This window comes from Phoca vitulina, unplaced genomic scaffold (genome assembly GCF_004348235.1).
Source record: "Phoca vitulina isolate PV1807 unplaced genomic scaffold, GSC_HSeal_1.0 scaffold15, whole genome shotgun sequence".
Classification (NCBI taxonomy): Eukaryota; Metazoa; Chordata; class Mammalia; order Carnivora; family Phocidae; genus Phoca; species Phoca vitulina.
The window spans coordinates 27,109,808-27,127,913 of NW_022589718.1; the positions used below are offsets into that span (position 1 = coordinate 27,109,808).

At 38.5% G+C, this 18,106-nt stretch overlaps 1 protein-coding gene across 3 annotated transcripts in view; it reads right to left on the reverse strand.

The window, feature by feature from the left end:
- The window catches only part of TENM3 (teneurin transmembrane protein 3), a 2,501,300-nt gene that overhangs the window by 161,989 nt on the left and 2,321,205 nt on the right, over positions 1-18,106 (reverse strand). For all 3 annotated transcript variants that reach the window (XM_032413691.1, XM_032413693.1, XM_032413692.1), the window contains one exon: positions 913-1,151. In XM_032413691.1, the coding sequence (XP_032269582.1) occupies positions 913-1,151 (239 nt within the window). The remainder of the gene's footprint in view (positions 1-912; positions 1,152-18,106) is intronic.

An 18,106-nucleotide genomic window follows, 5' to 3' on the forward strand; every position in this document is an offset into this window, starting at 1 on the left:
CGGTTCTAGAATTTCATGGGCATCACAAATCGCGTTATAAACTTGAGGACGCATCACTGGCTATGGCTCTTGTTGGGTAAACCATATCGCTGGTGATGAATCTCGGTGGACCCCATTAGCATTTCGATGTGGAATGCCTTTTCCACACTCACAAACAGATCAGAATCTGATGTGGTCGTTTCTGGCATTTACAAAAGCCATTTCCAATAGTCCAGACGCTCATACATGTTATTAAACAGTTAAAGAAAAGCACTATTTACAACTTCTATTAGCAGCTCCCATCATGGGGGTTACTATGGACTGAAAACCATGATCAATACGACGTCAGAAAAGATGAAAAGTCCACATATATGTATGAGTATGTGAGCCATTCATTGTTTTACGGATGCACCGTTCTCTGGAGACTGCTGAGTGCAAGATGATGATGATGTTGAGTGCAAGCTGCTCTGAGTGCAAGACGACGGTGCTGAGTGATGAGTTTTACACTTAGATAGCTGAGTTCGCTGGAAGGTGTGTAACGTGGCACAAGTGGTGGAGAGCTCCCCATCGAATACGCATCGAAGGGGACTCCTGCGTCGTGTCCCTTCCTGCAAGTGCACGAATGACTGGGCATATATGAGATGTCACAGACCTACCCATGTTTCAAGAGGGATACGCCAAACACAAGTTCACACTCTAGTCTGTGGCCAAGAATACACCTCATTTTTTGTGCAAATACAGCTTTTCTATTTATCCAAATTTGCCCGAAGATTACTGAAGACGCTCTGCGGATTGATATGGTATTAGCTAATCCCTCCTCCAGAAAATAAACCTGGTAATATACTTCTTGGCCACATAAATGGATAAAACCAACAAGACAACAATACAACATCCCGACATACAGACAAAGTAACTGTTAAACTGTGTTCTTACCTATGAAATACGATAGGAGTACTGCCAGGAGCACGGAGACCCCTACAGCACAGAGGGCAGTACATTTCCAGCTACAATACTTTGAAGACTTCTTGAATTTAAAAGCACTTCTTGATAGGGTGTTTCTAGGCAGTGGCCGAGTAGGCGGCGAATAAACAGAGCCAGATGCCATTGTGTATCCTGGGGCTGCAGTGCTGAACAGTGGCGTTGTCCCTGTTCCTGTTTTGAATAGGAAATGCCTGCGGAACAGGAGAATATAATCAGAAGATACAAATATGCTAACGAGTGGGAGACAGACACACCTATACGTTAGCTCTTCCCCGTCTTCTCTCTGTCTCCGTCTAGTTACCTCATGTAATTTAAAAAAATAGAAATTAAGGAAATATCTTAACCAACTCATAATGGTGACTCTGATGACAGAAATTGACTTGTAATGTATATACAAGTATTGAAGAACACCGATTATGACCATCCTTTCAAGTAGATATCTTGAGATGCTAGAAAGTTATTCTAATCATACCATTTCCTGCACAAAACCGTTCTGGAACTTCCTCGTATGAACTGCATTAAGAACATAGTCACATTCCACTTAAGACAAATCACATTACTTTGTAGCTACATGTGTATTTACCACTATGTGAGACTATGTACTCGTATAAACAGAAGTATGCCTGATCACGTTGATGTTCTGCAGACTGATTTATTTTCTGGAAGTCCACGGAAACATTCTAACCCCAGCCTGCTCTCCCACTAACAAGCACTATCAAGCTTGGCCACAGGCAGCTGGTCAGGTCTCGAGGGATGCAAACTAATTTTATTTTTAGCTTATGTCAAACATAACCAGGGAAGGGGGAGAAAGAGGAAGGAATCACAGAACACTTCTAAAACCAACCTAAATAAATGAAGAGGTCAGTGAAGCAGGTTTTAGATCAAATACAGAAACAGTCTCTTAACAACTGAGCTGGATGGCTGTGGAGGAAGCTGCCTCTAGAAGTTGTACATTCTCTTATTTTGAAAATGTGTAAGCAAAAATTAAATGCTCACATGACAAGAGTGCTGTATGAGAAATTCTTCAGGAAAGACAGCTATTTTAAAATTCCTATTAACAATAAAAGTCCCCCAATTAAAGAACAAAGCACCATGTTTTTCATGGTTTATATTTCATATTGTACCAGTAAGTTATTGTGTATTCACTTTGTGTCCTAACATGTATTATTATTTTCCCTAATAACATGTCCAGTGAAGTTAAGAGACTGTGTTCTCTCTTACATATTCAGGAGGTTGTGGGTATTCTGGCATATTCCACTATGGTACAATACAGTTTTTATGAAAGATGACGACAGATGGTACATGGCTGAATATTTTAAATTTTACTACTGATGTACTTATTTTAATGTGTTAGAAAATAAATTGAATATATCAAATAACTTAAGGGGTTCAAAGGACAGAACTTGGAAGCTAGACTATGAGGTTCAAATCCTGATTCACTGCTTAGCAGGTATACACCCTTGGGCAAGTTACTTCATCTCTTTGTGTTTTGGTTTCTTAATCTGTAAAATGGGGACAGTACTAACCTCTACCCTTCAGGGGTTGCTATGAGGCTCAAAGGAGTTAATATTTACTATAAAGTGTTTGGAATATAGTAAGCACAACAGAAGTGTTGGATAAATAAAAGAGGAATCAAACTCATGATTTTATGTAATTTACTGCTTATGTATATTATTGTGAGGGCTAATCAGGTACTTAAGTCCCAAAGAATCCATTTCAAGAAAGTTACTAAGTGATTAACTGTGTAGCTGGAGTAGAAATTGGGCAAAAGTCATGTAAGTTTGCCTAACACAGGCATAGTGGAAAGAATTCTGGAGTAGAAATCAGATCTGAGTTTAAGTTCCTGGTCGATCATTTCTTAGATACGTGATCCTACGAAGCCTCAGTTTTGTTGGTTTTCATCTGTAAAATAGAGGTAATGAGTTGCTTATCTCACAGGGTTGAAAACCAGTTAATGTATCTAAAAATGTTTTGTCAGGGATGCCTGGGTGGCTCATCGGTTAAGCATCTGCCTTTGGCTCAGGTCATGATCTCCGGATCCTGAGATCAAGCCCCCATCAGGATCCCTGCTCAGTGGGGAACCTGCTTCTCCCTCTGCCTGCCGCTCCCCCTGCTTGTGCTCTCTCTCTCTCTGTGTCAAATAAATAAATAAATAAATAAAATCTTAAAAGAATGCTGTGTCAACCACAAAAATAGAACAGATGCAAATGACCAATTGCTACTTCTATAACTTATACTAGTAACTGTACTGTGAATCCATTTTCCCCCAAGGCAAAGTTTAAAGTTTATAGTCTGAATTAAATGTTATATTGGAAACAGCATTTTTTGAATCTCCTACCATATCCCTATTCAGCACGGTTATTAAGAATGTGGGCTCTGGGTTCAAATCCAGACTTCACCTATAATGAGCTGGATGATGTTTAGTGAATGACTCAAATCTTCTGCGTCTTGGTTTTATCATCTGTAAAATGGGAATATGAGTAGTAACTACTGTGTAGACATTTTATGAGGATTAAATGAAAGTAACACACATGCCATGTATCTATTAATGTCTAGCACAAGGTAAGGGCTCAACAAGCAGTAGCTATTTGTCTTCCCCAAGTCACGTATTAGAACCTGTATTCCAAAAGACCAAAAAGGATCATTTGAGGACTTTAAATTCCAATTCAAAATGTTAACAGCCTCTAAAACCGATGTTTGCAAAATGAATTCCTAGGTTTACAAACTTGATATTGGCAGTTCTACACGCGGGCAGGGACTCCGGATGAGAAGACGGGTTGTACCAGACCAAGGAGGAACCTGATCATTCAGATGAGCTGCAAGCAACCTCTTTTTGTAAAGGACCAAACAGTAAACATTTTAGCTTTTTCTGGCCATGCCCGCTCATGACACCAGCCACAGATAATACATAAATGATTGTGTGTGGCTGTATTCAAAGAAAACTTGATTTATGGACACTGAAATTTTAATTTCATAGAATTTTCCCAAGTCATGAAATATTCTTTCTCATTTTTATTTTTTTGTCAGTCACTTAAAGATATAAAAACCATTCCTAGCTCACGATCACTACAAAAACAAGTAACAGGCTGGATTTGACCTGTGAGTGGTAGTTGGTCCTCCGATCTGAATTCTTACCTTTTTTTAGGATTATACATGAAGAGCGAGCAAGATGTTCAGCAGCCCAGAGGAACAGACTATTTCCTGGATGCCGCTGGAGAGGATTTAACAAGGCAGTCTGAAGGATGCATATGCACAGCTCTTGGAGAAGGTGACACTGACTTGGTCACTCTCCATCCCACCCACACCATCACGCTTTCTTTCTTCAAAGCGCTTCTTACAATCAGTTCTTGTTTATCGACTTGCGTGGGGGGTTAAAATTGTACAATACTCTTTAAAGTGTGTTATTCCTCCTGAAATTGCCCACCCCCTCAGCTGTCTTTGCTCTACTTCACTTCTCTCAAGTCCAGTGGCTGCTTCACCATGCTGCCCCCAGGAGAGAGGAGACAAAATGAGAAGCAGAAATAGCCTGGGTCTCTAGCTGGTTTCCTACAGCCCTGTCTACTGGGAAACAGCCATAATGTTTGGGAGAAATACGGGGTGAGACGAAAGGGGGTTTCCCTCCAGATGAGGAGGAAATCTGCGGGAGGCGAGCTAATAAAACAGAGGCTTCCACAGGGCCCAGGGAGAGACGCCTGCCCTCCGCTTCGTAGGCAGCATCTTGGGGAGCTGGCGTGACTCCAGGGAGGTATGAGGCTCTCTCTACTACTCCTGTGCCACGCATGAGGGTACAGAAATAGCAGAGAGCGCTACCTGATGAAACTATGGACAGAAACAAGACACATTTGAATAGCAACCAGTATGGTGGCCCATGGCCAAAGGCAGATTCCATTTCCTTGCCTTAGAACCTCTGGGGAAAAGAAGACATAGAGAGGATTTGGGATATAACCAAAATGTGTGAAAGATACAGAATTTAAGAGTTTAAAGGTTTGCCTTAGATCAGAAAAAATTTCTCATTTTATTATGTAGGAGGGAAATGGGGAGAGGTTCGATGAGGGCAGAAGATTCCCCGTGTCTCAGAGACACAGGCCCTGCTCTTGGCTTCCCTGGTGTTGGAGAAGTAGGGACCACCGAGTGTGTCCGCAAACCTGACAGAAATAGAAACCTGTATCTTAAATCGCAGACAGAGGCCTGAGGGGGCATCAGGATCCCAAAGAGCAAACGGATGCATGGAGCATGTAGGTGTTTCAGTCAGAGAGAGCCTCCTTGAGATTTCTGGGCCTCAGCATCATTTGTAAGAAGCAGAATTACTTCTATGGCTTCAAGAGTAGCTTGGATATAGCAGAGTGCCCGCTGGGCCTGAAGAGGCCACGCAGGTAGGAATAAAGGCTGTCTCAGCAATAACGTGGCCATCAACAATGGAGGAAGAGACAGCATGAAAACTCAAGTGTTTTGGGGGCGCCTGGGTGGCCCAGTCAGTTAAGCATCTGCCTTCGACTCAGGTCATGATCCCAGGGTCCTAGGATCCAGTCCCACATTGGGCTCCCTGCTCGTTGGGAAGCCTGCTTCTCCCTCTCCCTCTGCCTGCCACTTTCCCTGGTTGTGCTCTCTCTCTCAAATAAATAAAATCTTAAAAAAAAAAAAAAAAAGAAAAAGAAAACTCAGTGCTTTGGTGGAGAAGACTCAAAGATGAGGAGCTTGTTGCTATGCCCATAGCATCGTGTGAAATAGCAGGGGAGAGATGGGGAGAGACCAAAGTCATCTGCGTAAAGTTTCTAGGCATGAGAGCTTTAAATAACATTTAGATAGAAATATACTTAAAAAACTGTTTATCTTTCATACTGAGGTGATGAATAAGAATGATATATCCACAGCACTAATCTATTGTTGGTCTTTTCCCATTAGGATGTGAGCTCCATGAAATCTTACTCACCTCTGTATTTTCACAAGTTAGAAAGTTCTGGGCACATAGTAGTTGCTCAATAAATAATGTAAAACAAATAAAATGGTGAGCACTGTGCTGATGGGGAAAGTGAGTCTCAGAGAAATCAAGAACGAACCTTGGCTAAAGACCTATAGCCAATAAATTAATCATAAAATTAAAGTTGAAAATTACAGGGACCCAAATAAAAACCATCCCTGGAAAATGTGTCATAGCTTTATTCAAAGCAGTTTGAGTCATTTCAAATAGGAAATGGGATTTGAGGCTGCACCTGTGCAACCCTAAAGATTCTGATCATAGCCCCGACCCTGCAAACACGCATCTACCATGTGCAAAACTATGAGCCAACCTCGAATCAGGCATCTTGGTTTCAAATTCCAAAAGTTGAAAAGTTTCCAACATGATGTCCTTCTGCTTTGGTAACCCTGGCAAAGAACTCTTTCACAAGCTAGGTGTGAATTGCTATGAAATTATTATTTTTTCTTAAACCAAAATGCAACTTTGAGATATTGTTGAAAACAAAGAATGTAATATTCAAAAATACACTTCATCAATATTAGTGGAACTGGAGAGTAACTCTATACTTTGGAAGAGTTTCTGACTTCATATATACATTTAATTTTGTTGCTGCAAGAGAAGAGAGAATTTAATTGTATTTTTTTTTTGGTCACTGACTTTAAAACTCAGAAGTACATCTCCCTTTCCTCTGTCTAAATGACTATCCATATCAAAGTAATGCCCTGGAGACACTATCTATTATATCTTAAAATCACTGGTCTTTGGGGCGCCTGGGTGGCTCAGTCGGTTAAGCGTCTGCCTGTTGATTTTGATTCAGAGGTCATGATCTCAGGGTTGTGAGATCGCGTCCTGTATCAGGCTCTGGGCTGGGTGTGGGGCCTGCTTAAGATTCTCTCTCTCCCTCTCTCCCTGTGCCCCTCCACCCCCCACTGGCACTCTCTCTCTCTCAAAAGATCAAATCATCAAATGAAATCAAATCACTCGTCTTCAATAATTTTACATGGCTTTCTAGTATGTAAGCACAGAAAGAAGTTGCAAAGATGGTTTAAATAATGTATTTTTGGGAAACTGTTTACAGACAAATGGTATCATCCGTGTAAGGGCGATTCCTTTAGATAAAATTAGGCCTCCAAGCAGGTATGTTAAAACACACAAGCAAAAACTTCTTGGACACTAAAGTAGACGAGCAGAAAAGGTCTTTGTCAACCTATTTTGTATAGAGTGGGACATGTGGTTTCAGATTTGGTAAAAATCTGATTTTTAGGTTCAGATAAGACGACTTCTTTCCAAGGTCAAAAATGGCTTTTCCATTGCAACACAGAAAATGTAAAACGCTGACGAGAGTATGTTGGGACTAATGTACATCTTTAAGCCCAGAACTTCTTTGTCCAACACAACGTTTAGTGTATGTATACTCCACCACGATCAAATAGAGAAACAGCCCAGTGGGCACTGAAATTCAGCCGTATGAAGAGTATCCCACGAGTTTTCTTACGAGAGAATTATTCTGTCACCGAATTCTCCATCAGGCACATCCTTCCCTGTGTCATTCTAGCCTCTCCTGATCCTGTGACTCTCTGCCAGGTCATCCAGCCTCGGGAATACGCTTCTCATGTATAAAAAAAATTCTGCAAAAATTACCATCAAAAACATACGGTTTTGACCTGGCATCCCCATGAGGCTTGCAGAAGAAAGGGAGGAATTTTCTTTACTTCTCAGCTCGTGTTTGGGAATGAGAAAAGTGAATCCTGTGAGAATATTCCCCATTGTATTGGGCAATAAAGCAGCTGCTTCTTTTTTAACACAGAGCACACGGGCGCAGGCTGATTCTGTTCTGATGTTTCTAATGATGCCCTGCGTGACGCCTACCTCCACTCCCTCAGCTCTCCGAGCCACCGTTTCCACTCTGGTGATGAACTAGACAGGCACACTTGGAGAGAGACTATCAGAGACTGAGAGGAGGAAAATCAATTTCAAAGCCCCAAAGACGGCCGGTGCAGAAGGTCACTGAACACTAACCATTGCTTTGTGGCTTTGGAATCTTGAGGGGGGATTCTATTTAACAACAACAACAAGCAGACAGGAGCCGGCGAGCTGCACGCACCGCATTATTCATATTCGCCGTGTAGCCGCTCCAACAGCAATGGAAACAATTAGTCTGCATTAAGCACAATTAATAACTTATCGTTTTTCATCTGAAGCTGAAAGAGCTGTTTCTTTGTTGACGGGCCTTCGGGACCGACCTTTTCATTTCAGCTTCCGCCTTCTGTCCTAGCTTATATTTCCCACCGATCCTGTGATGGATCTTTTTACGGGTCATGTCACAAATTTAAAATTAGTAGGGACAAGGACTGAATCCCCTCATCTTTCCTGCTGCCCCCATTCAGGCCTTTGGGTTACTAGTAACTTTATCCTGTAGGTCTCTCTGAGGGACTCAGGGGTAAATTTCAATTAGTCTTCTAGCCTGCCTGCCCTGTGCAGTCCCCTACCCCCAGCCCAGTATCTACCCTGCCAGAGAACCCTGCATTCTTTCCTTTATGGCTGCCTGCCTTCCTGCCTTCCTTCCCTTCCCTCTCTTCTTCCCTCCCTCTTTTTCCTTCCCTCCTTCCTTCCCTCCTTCCCTCCCTCCTTCCTTCCTTCCCTTCTCCCTTCCCTTTTCCTTTCCCTTTTCCCTTCCCATCCCTTCCCTTCCTGTCTGTCTGTCTTTTTTGTGGGGTTGAGAAGTTCTTCGGAGTTCTTTACACTTCAACGTCCTCTTTTGAACCTATTTGGCAGAGGCAAAGGAGAGGCAAAAGTAACATTTTCATTTCACATTTTCTACTCTCAAATGAAACCTCATGTTTTAAATACTAGATCTGCACAGTATGCTGAACTACTTCTATACAGCCAGTCATAATGCCTACCTACTCTTATCTCAGGCCGCTTACAACTGCTTCTTGTCATTTGTTTTGCTTTTTTCCCTTCATCTCTTAGCAGGTATGCTTTGTTCCTTAGATAAGGAACTTCACTTTTGATTGGTTTTGCCTTTCAAAATAATAAACTACAAAACTTACTACCATAAAATTTTTAATGGCAAAATAATCAGATTTTTAAAGTAAATTTAAGTGTCCTTTTGTATATTATATTATATTATATTATAAATCAGCATATCAATGCTCATTTGAAAAGATCATGACATCAAGTACAAAATTAAATAAGTTATAATAAAATTGTAAGCTTACAAGAGTCGCTAGGAAACAATCAGTTTCATACTAGTCTTTTGTTCAGGAGGTTAATATAATCATGTTATTCCTCTAATATCAAGAGCACAGTTTCATAAGTTGCAAATTACAGGGACCAAAATGAAAAGCATCCTTGGAAAACATACAGCGTTACTCAAAGTGGTTTGAGTCATTTCCTCAATGGGACATTAAAGAGAGAAAATAAGAGTCAAAAAGAAAGTGTGCAGCCACCGAATGAAATTTTAATTAGATCAACTTCAGAACTGGCTGTCTTCATACAAAAGAGGTTTCTTTTCTTCAATATTTTATACAGTGTTAAAAACCTTTTTAGAGATTAGCAAACAGAGCAAACGACTAAAAAGAGCGTCACAGTGTTTACTGCTGTCCCTATGGCAAGTTGAAACCTTTACTAGTGACATACAAACACCTGGAATATTATTTCTTTTGTATATAATCTATTAGGTCTTATGGGGAGAAAGACACTACGGCCCAGGAGGTGTGAATGCTTTCTTGCTCTCCTTATATTCTTGGTTGAACAAAGAGAGTAATCTACTTCAAACTTAATGTGAACTGCTTAAATAAAATGTCTTGATGTCCTGCTTTCTCCTTATGTTTCTGGGCAAATTAATAAAACTTTTACCTGGAATACAGATTGCTTATTTCAAATTGGGTGCTCTCATTTCAAAGACAGTGTGCCAATGAGAAGAAAGATTGACTATATTTGGTCACATTTACAACCTTTTCAGAATCCAAAGCTCTTACTTCTGAGAAACAAACTGAGGGTTCTAGAGGGGAGGGGGGATTGGGGGATGGGTTAGCCCGGTGATGGGTATTAAAGAGGGCATGTTCTGCATGGAGCACTGGGTGTTATGCACAAACAATGAATCATGGAACACTCCATCAAAAACTAATGATGTAATGTATGGTGATTAACATAAAATAATAAAACAAAACAAAACAAAACAAATGATGTGATTATATTTTTCCTCACAACAAACCATGGCATAGTTTTCCTTATAGTAATGATAAACAGAAATTTTGCTTTGTAATTATTAATACAGGGACTCTGGTGTAACCAATGGAAAGTGGCGATGTTCTTAAATTCCTCATTAAAAAAATAAAATGTGTTTAACTGCTTAAAAAAAAAAAAGCAGCTGAGGGAATTTTAAGGTATAGGTTCCTTTTCCTGCAGGCAAAACATAACTTTCTGGATTTAAGAGGCTTATTAAAAGTCTCACAAGATTTCCTCAACATCAAACGACTCTTCCAAAATGACATTTTCAGATCTAAAGCAAATGAATCCCACACTTATGGATTAAATTTACCTGGAAATATATGAAGGCTAAAATTAACTACCGAGTTCAAAATAGTTTTAGTCACTTGACGATGCCAAAACAATGGGCGGGTTGCCTAGAATTCATTTTAAGATAAAATACTTTGCAAGAACTGTCAAAATATATAAAATTTAATTATTGTGCGTTATCTTCCTTCCATATTGCTCATTACCACTTACTTAATGGCTTGTAGTCTATAATTGAGAATATACTGATTAAATTGTTGAAACAGCCTCCAGTATTTGTCAGTATATAGTTGAAAGACATGATATACCTGAACGATGATACTAACTTACTATCCAAACACTCTGAAAACTTACCAATAACCTGCGGTTCATTATCACAGTCTTCCGAATTTTCACTACCAGATCCTGAATTTTAAGTTCCAAAGCCAACTGGATAATCTGTTAAATGTATACTTAGTATTGTATTTATAACTAATTAAAAGACTGAAAAAGCGGTTTACTCAAGTGATGTGCTTTAGATAACACAGCGAAATAAAAAAAAATTAATGCAGCGAAATACAAAATTTGTGGCAGCTATTAAACAAGAAAACTAAAGAAAGCAAAAGCCTATATAGAAAATTACCTGTTCTTATTCAAGGCTGGGTTCCTGCTTGTTTTTCTTTACCTTTTAGCAACTGATTCTCAATAGGTATCCAAAGACGTCTAGTACAGTTACTTACTGTGTCTTGATACCTAGCTATTTGGAATGAAATCTCCATCAGCTGAGGATGCTGGCCCTCGGGAGCTCTGTGAGATTCCTGAACGAAGAGACTGCAGAGGCTGCTGTGAATTTTCAGGGAGAAGCCCACCCACACTAGCAGCTGAGGAAGGCTGTACGAGGTGTTCTGCAATCTCCAATCTTTCACAAGAAAACATTTCAACCAGACTGGTTATGGAATCATAGGTTTTGGTAAGGCCTGGCGAACTTAGTGGCCACTGATATGAACAAGATCTACTTAGAGACCATGCCATACATTAAAGCCATGGTCCTCAAACTTTAGCTCACATCACAGTCCCTTGGAGGGCTTGTTAAACGAGAAGGTCTCGGGGGAACCCCGCAGCTTTATTGCCAGTCCAGAGACCACACTTTGAGAACCGCTACAGTAACGTATTGGCATATTGGTTTTTTAGCTTTAGTTTCATTCAAGACTCTCATCAAGATTCTATAACAAATCAGAAAATCGTTCAAAAGATTCCTGTTTAGAAAGTTAACGGCTGGTAGCTCACCTCAAGCGGTCAACTTAGAACGAATGGAATTTTTACAATACGAGGGCTCAATCCATCTGACCCCAGGATCAAATGGCTTCAACATTTTTCATTGTTCTACATCATCTCACTCTTAATTTTTTACTTCCAACTTTCCCCTTTGTTGTACTTCCCTTTCAAATTCATCTGTTTGTTAAGAAATCAGGCCCTTCATGCCTTCTCATCCCGTTGCTACTTTTAAGTATCTAGCATGTTTATGGGACTTTATCTTTAAATGAGATACCAGTATCTGTTCTCTTTTGGTTCTTCTGTGTTTCCTACACTATCTATATTTCCGTGTGTCTCTAAGACATTCACCAAAACACTATCTTATTCCACAAGTCCCTTCTTTTGGGGGTTCTCTTTCAGTCTCTCTTCGAACTTAATAGTTGGGATTTGTGAGCCATGTAGAAGTCTAGCTGATAATTCACTGTGGGTATTTACAACTTCCCAAAAGGTTCCTACTGTCTTCATACAGAAAATGCTATTTCTCTACCCTTAACCTTTCTGGCTGGAATCGTTTTTATACATTCTTTTTTCCTCTATAATCTTGGCTTCAATTTACAACCTATATTAAAATTTATAGGGAAAAAAAGCTACTTCTCATCTTTCTCTTTATCTGTTAGCAGAGACTTCTGGAAAGCTCAGTTATAAATATTTTTAAGGCATGTGCGCGCACACACACACGCACACACATAAATATATCCTCTTAGCCCCTTTACACATCTGCTCTATTGAGGAGAAGGGAAAGAAAAATATTTCCTGCATAAATGCCTTCTCTTCTAGTTTCCTCCTTCTTTGACGCTGTTGAGGACCAGGAGTGACAATCAAGGTGGTGTTCTTAGTACAGGCCACTGTGGAAGCACCCCCACACCCTGACCAAGGTTGTAACCCTGACAGCTTCAGATCTACCAGACAACAGGATGAAAAAAAATCCTCTTACTAAGGCTCAAAGGGAGCAGAATTCCAGCATATTTGAAAAAAAAAAAAACAAACCACAAAACCCATACTGAACCGTCATTATTACAGTTAAAGACAGTTTCTTCTCTCAGTCTTTCGATACTATTTTCAAACATGCTTTCAAGGGTGGGGGCAGGAGAACCGAGAAGAGTACTCACCCAGATGAGGAAAGTAGAAAGTACTTAGAGGACTAGGTCTTAATTCACTTCAATAACCACTCTGGTAGCAACAGTACTCGACAAAAGCTATAACTAAAAATAAAAACTTGCAAGATGGGATCTCAAAACTGAAAAGGCTTGCGTCAAGGATTCACATAAAGGGAAACAGTTAAGAAATAATAAAATTTACCTAGATTGAGCCTGAATAATAGACTGAACTTCAGTATTTTTTCTTTTTGCTTTTGATAATTTAATCTCTGATAATTTTGAAATAGGGTGAATCCACGCATAGGTGTATGTGTGCGTGTGTGTATGTGTGTGTAAATTTACTAAGAACCGGCCAGGGCTGGTTCAAAATGGATTAATTATTTTGCCTCTAATATGAAGTTACTATTACTATAAACTTAACTGAAAATGTTTTATAGTAAGTAATATACTATGCATCCCTGAATTGTAAAAAGAAAATGTTTTTTAAAGTCCTACTAATTAAAATGCTTCTTCTTTTATTACCTCTAAATTAATTACGGTATGCATTTTAAAGAAAAATATTTTAAATAAGAAAATTAAACACCCCCAAGTGAGTAATCAATATTAGAATATAAATTATATATTTTGATGTGAAAACAAAAGAACAAATATGTAATGATTCTAGCTGTGACACAGTGAGTTAGTGAGACTGATAAACTACTTCTTCATGCTGAGAGCATGTTGTGGTCTCCAATCTATTACACTTCTGAATTGATGTGCTATTATCTTCGGACAACTTTCACACCAGGAGGTGATCCCAGCAAGAAAAATGTCTTAAATGAAAAGCTTATAAACAATATACATTTCACTGCTGTTACCTGAATTAGTATGAGCTATTAGTGGTTGAACAAAAAAGTGCTTTGAGACAAAACCTGTTTTTAATATTTTACCAAAAAATTCTGCAATATGAATGTATGAATAATTATATATTTTACCAATTGTCACTGTATCGTTTTGTAATTATATTGAATACACAAACATGTTCGTGGTAAGTACAGCATTGATCTCTGAAAACTGGGGAGACAAATTCTAGAGCATTAACGTGATTTGTGGGAAATGCATTTTAGTGAATTCATATTTATTTTTCAGTATTAAGTGAGAAACCTATATAAAACTTAAGTACAACCACAGCTGTATAAAAATATATAGGGTTATAACAGGAAGCAAAATATTTTTATTATGACTATTTAAACACAGACACATCTCTAACCAAGCACAAAATCATGTTACAGAGTTTGGGAGGATTAGGAACTGAACAACAGGTTAAATATGCAGACTTTTTCTTTTCTTTTTTTTTTTTTCCCTTTTACCATTACCAAGAAGGCTAAAATAGCTTAACAGTCTTTGTTTCAAATTTTGGTTATTATAACGGTGTGGCCATAGCATCCAATGCACAAAACTATACTAGGTATTTTCCTGCATATTTTAAGATTATCAATTACACCTACCGTTGGCAATTACATACTAAATATATTAAAATTAAAATAGGAACGAAAAAGAACGTCTTAAAATTCCTATGTGCTATTTGGACAAGATTTTAATTATTAATTCATTCAATTATTGATGGCCATCTATGCTTAAAACTGTTCAGAGTTTCTAGATAAGTTTGAGAAGGAAGTATGATCTAGATAAAAAGAAGAATTTCAAGTGTGGATATAAGTTCATAAAGAATAAAAGAATTTCAGGGTTGTAAGAGATGCTGAAGGTGTGTATCTCAGTCAGTCACATATGTGCTAGTGAACCATAAGTATTTCACAAAACAAAACATAAAACAACCAGTCCAAAGAGAGGAAGGTGTTTTAAATAAACCTTAGTGAGCACCTATTTACTATGTGCAAGGAAGCTATTATCTAATCTTAACTTCACAAAATCCCCACTATGTGTGTGTGCATGTATGTAATAAAATTTACTTTTTTAAGATGAGGAAATGGAGCCTTAATTTCTCAAAGTTTATACAGAGGCAAAGCCAGGTCTTTTTGGCCCTAAAATTACTGTTCTTAACCAGTTACATAATACAGTAGTAGTTTCTATATGAGATATGTATCTTAACTCGTGTATAAAACACACTTCAGTTTGTGCTTATCTCCTGTCTATAGAGAATAAGCAAGATACTCAGCTTTAATAATATGTCATACAGGGATGATAGCAGAGGCTGTTTTTGGTCCTTTTGTGGGAAAGGCACTGATGTCTATGAGCTCCCTGAGAGAAGGAAGAACTCAGCAAGTTGAGGAGTCAACAGCTCTCACCTTTTAACTTCCGCAGCTTGGACGTGATTAATTAAATACAAGACTCTTCCCAATACTTTTGGATGAGCTGTGTGGTGATTCTGAAAATCTTTTTTAACCACATCAAGGTGAGCCAGCTGGCTCATGGCAAAGTACCCAAAAGAGTTATAAACCTCACAAGCGAGTTACATATATAAAAAAGGAGAAGGGTCCAAATTTGATGACCTTTTCTGGGACTACAAGTGGCTGTCAGGAGCATGCTACCAAGAATCTGTTTTTGAGGAAATTATTAATCTGCCCCCTCAAGGTAAAATAGTATTCAAGAACAAGGAAGGAAGTACTGCTTCTTTAAAGAAACTCTTAGTTCAGACAGGATTTTTTAAAACTCACATTTGGAAATATTCCCATCTATATTATTTTGTTGCCAAGAAGAATGATTGCCATCTATAACAATTTTTAATTTTCTAAACTGCTTAAAAGTCTGCAAAACACGGTATGTTAGTGAGTTTGGTCCTTGTTTATTTAAAGATGTGCAAATGTAACAACTTCTAATTAGTTTGCTAGAACATCAGAGGCATTAGTCAAATTTCAGCAGATACTGTATGATCCCACTTGTGTGGAATCTAAAAAAGTCCAACTCATAGAACAAGAGAGCAGAATGGTGGTTGCAAGGGGCTGGGGAGGTGGGGGAATTGGGGAGATGTCTGTCAAAGGGTACCAACTTTTAGTTATAAGGTGAGTAAGTGCTGGTGATCTAATGTACAGCCAGGTGATTATAGTTAATAACATTGTATTGGATGCTTGAAATTTGCTGAGAGTAGACCCTGAGTGCTCTCACCACACACACATACAAAAGGTTAACCAGGTGAGGAGATGGATATATTAATCATTTTACAATGTGTGTGTGTGTGTGTGTGTGTGTGTGTGTATATATATAAAATATATATACTTTTATTTTTTTAAAGATTTTATTTATTTATTTTGAGAGAGAGGGAAAGAGAGAGAGAGAGGTCATGAGCAGAGGGGAAGGGCAGAGGGAGAAGCAGGCTCCCCACTGAGCAGGGAGCCCGATGCGGGACTCGATTCCAGGACCCTGAGATCATGACCTGAGCCGAAGGCAGATGCTTAATCGACTGAGCCACCCAGGCGCCCTATATATATATTTTTAATGATCAGGTTGCACACCTTAAAAAATCAAACTGTGCAATCTCAATGTATATAATTTTTATTTGTCAAAAGGAGGTTCATATAGTTGTTAGGGTCAAAAAATGTTTACGTATGATTAATATTTGATATGTAATTATCTTATAAATGTATATTTAATAAATAATTTATTAAACAAACAAAATTAAGTGACAGATTGAAAGAAAATAAAATTATTTAGAAATGCTATTTATTTCATTTCATCCTTTCAAATTTTAGTTTTATATACATATGATAACATGCATAAGATTAGTACATTGCTACATCTGTACAATTAATAATTGAATAAATTCATGTATTTTGGGGTTGAGTGCTTTTATTTTCTTTCATATGTAATTAACAAAATTGGAGTCACTACAAGAAGAAAAGGAATAAATTTAGAATCTGGGATCTAGCTGAGAGCTGCCACTGACCAGTCATGTGACCTTGAGCAGATTGCTAGATCTCAATGGGCTCTAAAAGAAGGTAAGATCAGGTAATCTCCAAAATTTACTCCAACTGTGAATTTGCTCTGGAATGTAGTCCACATATTTCTCAAAAGCAGTCACAACTTCTCCAGGTCCTCTACAACAACCTTGAGTGTTTCATACTGGTACATTGTAAGACGTTCATAAATACCCACTGAATGAGTGAATGCATTCAGGATTCACTTTATGAACTATCACTACCCCACCATGATCTCAGATAATTCCCATCCCTTAGGATCACTGTTATTTTATTTATTTTCTTTTTTTTTTTAAGATTTTATTTATTTATTTGACAGAGAGGGACACAGCGAGAGAGGGAACACAAGCGGGGCAGGGGGACGTGGGAGAGGGAGAAGCAGGCTACCCACTGAGCAGGGAGCCCCATGCGGGGCTCGGTCATGACCTGAGCTGAAGGCAGACGCTTAACGACTGAGCCACCCAGGCACCCCCTGTTATTTTTTTTCTAAAGCAAACCTGTCTTTGAAAATTTACTTCATAGTTGATCTCCTATAGGAAGTCACCCCAATTAAACAGGAAAAATACTGGTTATTCTCAATCAAAAAATACCTATCTCCAAAGTTGAAAAGGCTATCTAATTGTTCACAAAAATTAATCAACATGCCAATTCTTGTTAGTTGTCATTGCTTTTCCTTTGCTAAGCCTTTACTGCTTTCCAAGTTATTATTCATCTTTCTAAATATGGAATTATTTTTCTCTTAAATATATAGCAGAGGAAAAGAATAAAGAAAAGCAAAGAAACTAAAGTGCCAGATACTTTGCAATGACATTTCAACAAATCCTTATAAAATCTTTGAGAAATACTACCAACACAAAAAAAAGAGAGATAAAAATACATGAGTAATCTGCCTAAGGTTACATAGTTAGTAGAATGTTAAGATTTTAACCCAGATTTGTCTGTCCCCAAACCAATGCTTTTTTCCACCCCTGCCATGAGCAGGAAGAAGCCCTATCATAGGTTATCTTATCCTATGCAACGGTTGCTATTATTATTTGGTCATACCTATCATTTGCCAGGTACTTTACTTACATTATTTCATTTAAGTCAAAACACTCTTTTTAGTAAGTGCAGGGTGTGATTGGAACAAGATGACTTCTGGTGGTAATATTTCAAGTGGTTCACAATATGAGGTGAGATGCTAAGAAATCATAAAGAGGGTCACAGTAGAATCAGAGGGGTTATCAAATAGAATTTATTAAGCTTAGCTGGTTAATTGCATGCCCAAGAATGTGATCTTGCAGGCTAAGGAGAAAGCATTCTGAGAAAATAACAGAAAACAGACTTCACCTCAGGTTTGAAGAAAGAAATACAAAAGGCAAAAGTAT